Source organism: Protobothrops mucrosquamatus, unplaced genomic scaffold, assembly GCF_001527695.2.
Source record: "Protobothrops mucrosquamatus isolate PMUCROS unplaced genomic scaffold, P.Mucros_1.0 scaffold679, whole genome shotgun sequence".
NCBI lineage: Eukaryota > Metazoa > Chordata > Lepidosauria > Squamata > Viperidae > Protobothrops > Protobothrops mucrosquamatus.
This window is the reverse complement of record NW_015386966.1, coordinates 99,573-105,572: the sequence shown is the minus strand read 5'-3', so window position 1 is coordinate 105,572 and position 6,000 is coordinate 99,573. Positions and strand designations below refer to the sequence as shown.

Here is a 6,000-nt window from a genome sequence, read left to right as displayed (position 1 = left end):
TAAATATAGTAACCTGAACACTTAAATAAGAAGTGGACAACATTTCATTGTTTAGAACTTTCATACTGCCAAGCAATTACTCTTCTATAGAAAATGCTGCCATCTACCTGAATTCAAAAGGAATTGCTTACATCTGCTTTAAATGGGCAAAGCTGATGTCATTGGGTACTTTAGAACTCAACTACCATTCATTCTTGTCACCATGGCCAATGATAGCTGCAGGCCAAAACACCTAGAGGGTACAAGCTGCCTATTTCTATTGCAAGTAGAATTCTAGATATCATCTTAATTAAATTAATTAAAGGCATCCTGGCTCCAAAAATTGACTTTTTCTTTGCAGAGAAATTAACTTAATAGTTATTGCAGAAGTTTAGAGTAAACTCCATATTCTATCCATAAGCAGCTGAAGAGCTGGCATTGCATGATTCTTCACTGTCACATTCAGTACTGAAAAAGATGGCTATGGGTGAATAAAGCAGCTAACAAAAACATACTGAATTAAGTGGTATTCCTAATCTCATCTATGCTTTAAATTTTGGAATGAAATGTAGCAATCAGTACAATGACACAGCAAGAAGACAATTAGTCACGTGCACACACACGTCTTAAGCTACTGTCTATAATGGAACGTGTAAACCAGGGGTGTCAAACTGCCGGCCCACGGGCTGGACACGTCATCAGGAAACCACACCCACCCCATTGCCGGCAATGGCGAAAAAGCTCCGATACATTGCGCGACATCACGTGATGTCGCGAGTTTGACATCTCTCGTGTAAACTGTTAAATATTGTATCTTGCTCACCTCTACCACTTCCCAGCCAATTTTCCCAAGATAGGAGTGAAAGACAGCTATTGGATCCTAAGTGAAAAAATTTCTTGGATCTGCTGTGCATGCACTTTCTGTAATGCTGGCACCACCTTAAAGCTCCTTTCTTGAGCTCAAACCATAGATATCAGTCTTACCTCAAATAGTAAAGTTAATAGCAGGATACGCGTGGCCAGGTTGGAGGCCTGAGGTAGTGTAGCCATCTGGCTAATCCATTCAGAGACAGTCTTTGTATCACTTGTGGTGAGGGGCAGAGCAGCCTTGATGAGGACGTCAGCAGCTTCCCACACCTGCCAAAAGGGAAAGTATATTATCAGTGGCACTAAGAAGCCAACCAGTAGGATCATATCTGAGTCCTTTATGAGCTATGTTTCTGTTTTATTAATGAAATTACTTTTCAATTTACACAGTACCCGGAACTGAATGCTATGCTTACCAGATTTTTCACCTCGGATCTTTTAGTATTTTTATTTCAGTCTGAGCATTACTTTAAATATGTTTCCCAAGATAGAAGTAGATTTTTTTTTTGCTAATTGTGAAAGATAAATATCATGCTTATACCATTATATTTAACAAACGTGCATTTTGGTTTGTCATCAACTGCATACTTATCACTGGATTAATTTTTCCTGAATATAAATCTTTACACCTGTATTGCTCCAAAAATCATATAAAAGTCGTGGATGTTTGTTTAGCTTAACTATGAATCTTTAGGCCTTGAAAAAAAATATTTTGCCAATGAATAAGTAAAATGTATAAACATACACAAACACCCCCACCAAATCTTTCAAAAGCATGGACATGTGAAAACATGAGCAATAAAACTGCAAATAAAGAAGGCATATGGATCACCTGCCATGTAAGATCTGAAAATATAAACTCAACCCAAAGTTTATAGCTTATTATATTAGTTTGATCTAGTATGCAGAGAAAATAAAACAGTCTGGTCCAGATATTCGAGCCACTATGGGATACAATCCTCATTAGGCCCAAGGAGGTATGGTTTTGGCTAAAGATGTAACCAACTAGAATCAAAAGCTCCTGGAAAGGTATCTTTTTTTCTCCAAAACTATCTTAAGAAAACACAGATGCAATGCTTTCTTAGCATAAAAATCTGATCTACCTGATTGACAACTTGTTTGAGGATCATATCTCTATAATCAGCTCCATTACGTTTGATGGCAGTCATAATGAGGTCACAGACACGGTACACTGTATCTGGGAGCTCATCCAGCAGGTGAAAGCAGCCAGGTAGCATTGTGTCAGTGAAGTTGTGCAACTCTTCTTGCTCAAGAGGTTCTGCATCCTGGAACTTCTCCAGACACTTGGCTTCCTCTTCCTCCTGTTTCTCTCGAGCCTTGCGTTCTTCTTCTTCTTTCCGACAAGCAGCTTCCTAGAAAGAAAGAAAGAAAAAACAGCTATTTTATACTTACTTAATCTGCTTATATACCACTGGTTTTAAAAAAAAAATTGTTTGGGGCATTTTACAGCATAAAAACTGCCTTGCCTCCTCTATCTCTCCTACATGGCAGATCATTAAAAAATGTTGGTGGAAAGCCTTTTGGTAGGGAAAATGGCAGTGTAGATGCCTCCAACGCTCTCAGAAACATTGTCACAGCTTGTTTTACTTCCTGCAAAAGCTGGGGGGGCTCCTTCCTTCCTCTGGACAGAAAGAGGAAACCATTTGACCCCAGGACTGTTGCTCCTTGCCAGTGACTTACAGAAATGGAGGTTTCCTCAACTGGCTTGCGAGTTGAGCAATGGGGGCAGTGATTCCCATCGAGTTCTCAGCTGTGATGTGGCCTTATATATGGATGCTAGGAACAACCTCATTTCTAAATCATATTTTGGATTTATTCTTCTTTGAAGCTAAAGAAAGACACTGTTTGGAACAGATAAGTACTTCTCTTTGGAGACTATTTCTGGAGCTATATGTAAATTGAAACATTGGGATATTCTTCTAATATTTGCTTGATTCCTTCTTGTTAGGGTTTCTGAAAGATATGGACTTTGGTGAGTTTTCTTCATAGAATCAAGTTGGTGTATACAGCGCATTTTGAAAAATTTGAATGGTGATTTGATTAAACCATGTGATATTCAGAAAGGGACACAATAAGGTTGTCCCTTTGTTGTTTAGATTGGTTCTTGAAATTTTGAATAGAGATATTAGACAAGAGAAAAAATACAATGGGTCTAAAAATTAAAAATAAGTCCTTTAAACTGAAAGTTTTTGCTGGTGATTTGGTTTTCAGTTTATAGGACTCTGAAAGGGACAGAGTTTTTAATGAAAAACTGAAATGATTTTGGCACAGCTGCAGGCTTCAAGATTACTAAAATCCAAAAATGTTGCTAAAAATATATGAATGCAAAAGATCAAGCAGTAATGAATAGATCTAATTTTAAAATTGAAGAACAGCTTACATATTTGGGTATTACTTTAATATGAATTATATGTTGTTTTAAAATAATGATGTCAAGGATTAGGATTACAACAAGACATGCAAAGATAAGAAAAATTACAATTATCATTGTTGGGAAGACTTTCTGTGATTAAAATGAATGTTTTATCTAGAATGTTATTTCTATTTCAGAAATTATCCATATTGATGACTACCATTTAAGCCAGGGGTCCCCAAAAGTGGCAGGCGAGCGTGTGTGTGTGTTTGAAATACTGGAAACTAAACTGCTTATCTCCCACTAAATACATACATATATTGTATACAGCTATCTTATTGTCAATAAAAGTTGGACTTTATGCTAATTATAATTGCATTTTTCACCACAATTCTGAAACATTTAGATATAAGAATGGAGTACTAAAGATTTTTCTTCTAAAGTTGAGCAATGTTTTTTTTCAATCCAGCACTGTGAATCACAATATGAAGGGTTTTTTGTTTTTGTTTTTACCTCTGGGGATTCAGCCCTTTGGTCCATGGGGATGTCTTGTCCCAGGGACATAGCAATGGCCCTCATCATCTGATCTTCTTCAGACATGCTGAGATCCTGCCAGACAACCCACAAACAGGTCTGGAATATTAGTGATTGGCTACTGCACCCTAAAGGAAACTAGACATTTGTATGAATCTAAAATTGTAACATTCGGGTGGGAGTAGAGCTCTCTTTTGTATACACTCATCAAAAAACATTTTCTAAGCTAAAAGCATCAGAATCATAGTAATTAACTAACTGATGATTGCATATTTCATCTTTTAAAATTGGGGAGTGAAGGTGTCCAATATTTTATCAGTATCTAGAATGGGACTGGAGCAACTCCTGCCACAACCCTGACTTCTACACAATCAATTCAGACTCTGGGAAGAGCAATCTAGCTTAACTGTTGTGATAAAAATGAAAAAGATTCAAAGCAAAAAAAAAAGATACATCAAAAGGAGAAAACATTATCTGTCCCACCCTTTTTGGCTCTGCTTGCAGCTGGCTTAAGGCCCATTCATCAATAACATGTGGACCCCCCAATTCCAAAGCAATGCAGCTTTCAAAAGAACAAAGATTGGGAATGAATGATCTAGAATAAAGGAAGCTAAGAAATTTCTATAAGTCAAATAATCTTAAACTGCTAGATTGCCTCACCCTTACAACCCCACCCATAAGGGGTGGAGGATGTGTCAGAAGATACTCTGTGGCTTGTTCCATGGTACTGGTGTTCAACAGAGCTTCCATAGCATGCTCTCGTGTAAAGCCCATGTCCATCAGCTGAAAATAGGCAGAGGCAGAAAACTTCATAAAGGGATTGGATATGCAAGCAGAAGACAACCAGAAGACTCAGTTTAAAAGTCAACTACATCCCCCAAGGAAAAGGGCTTAAAACTAAGAATGCAACTTTTGCAAAGCACTAAAATAATGGAATGATTTCTACCTGCTGAAGCTGCTGTTGGTTCACTTGTGGCTCCCTTCGGGCACCACCCTCTTCTTGCCCTGCCTCTTCCTCACTGCGTGCTCCCTCTTTCTCCTTGCCAAGACGCTCACGGATGACCGGCTCTCCACGCAGGATGTGACACAGGATAGCTAACATGGACTCTGCCATGCGTCCTCCGTATACCTTCAGTGGCTTGCGGTTCCATAGGTTTTTGATGCAAGTGAAGGCCGCCTGCACAATAGAGGAGAAAAGCTAGCAAAGGTAGCCCTACATGGGGTTTCCTCCTTGGAAAGTCAGAAATGGTAGAATTTTGCAGTTTCTAGATACAAAAATCACTTATAAAGGGGAGAGGTTAGAATGCATCACATAGTGCATTCTACACATATAAGACAGAATAAGATACAATTATATAAGGGATATGTATGGGCAAACATTAAATGCTAATAGGTTGGGATTTCAGTAACATTTTGAACAACAAAACAAGATAGATCGGCTGTTTTATACCACAAGGTAACAGATTCTTATTTAGACTGATCACAAAGAGTTTCTGCTATAGCAAAGTCACATTACAGCAGCAGCAGCTGGTGTAACAGCATATATAGTTCTATATATTTCACTTCCATATAACCTTTGCTTTATCTGAAAAAGAAAAAAAGAGGGAAACTGCAACTACTCACCTTCTGCGTTACCACAAGGAAACGCAAAGCACTGAATTGCAGGTAGTTCTGCCCACCTGGTAGCTTTGCAGGCAAGGAATGGGGAGATTCCAGCACTGTGGTAGGATTCACCATTTTCTCCACCAGCATGAGCCAGGCATCCAGGAACTCCCCTGTGCCATCAGGCAAATCCGGGTGTTCCAATCCTTCAGCAACTGGAACTTTGCCTCCCATAGAAAGGGCCCAGTTGAAAGTCCTGGGGAAGGTGGGATGCGAAGGGATTATACCTGTTAAGCATGCAGTTTTTTTCCTACACAATCCTATCAAAATTATATCCTTGCCCTGGAGCCCTTCTATAAACTGCACCACTGATCTGAAGGAATTTTTCTAGATCATCTTGTGCTGCCTCCATGTTTCTCACAATCGTGAATCATTACTGATAAATCTTTCTCACTGTTGCCACATTCAGGGGCCAAGAACGGAGTTGGCTTTAATTCCCAATAATGCTCTGTGGTTGAAATATAAGGATTTGGGCCAATGGAGTATCTATACGAAGTGCTTTTAAAAATACGGTTTTATTCCAACTATCACAATGGTCATGTCATGCATTTTTCTAAAGTATTCCCTCTTTTCATAAGATTTCC

At 38.7% G+C, this 6,000-nt stretch overlaps 1 protein-coding gene across 1 annotated transcript in view; it reads right to left on the bottom strand.

Moving 5' to 3' along the window:
* Positions 1-6,000, bottom strand: part of HUWE1 (HECT, UBA and WWE domain containing E3 ubiquitin protein ligase 1) — an 80,123-nt gene that overhangs the window by 33,157 nt on the left and 40,966 nt on the right. Inside the window, exons 29-34 of the mRNA XM_029284520.1 lie at positions 5,378-5,612; positions 4,701-4,931; positions 4,415-4,537; positions 3,734-3,829; positions 1,950-2,219; positions 964-1,116 (exon numbers count right to left, since the gene is read on the bottom strand). Of these exons, the coding sequence (XP_029140353.1) occupies positions 964-1,116; positions 1,950-2,219; positions 3,734-3,829; positions 4,415-4,537; positions 4,701-4,931; positions 5,378-5,612 (1,108 nt within the window). The remainder of the gene's footprint in view (positions 1-963; positions 1,117-1,949; positions 2,220-3,733; positions 3,830-4,414; positions 4,538-4,700; positions 4,932-5,377; positions 5,613-6,000) is intronic.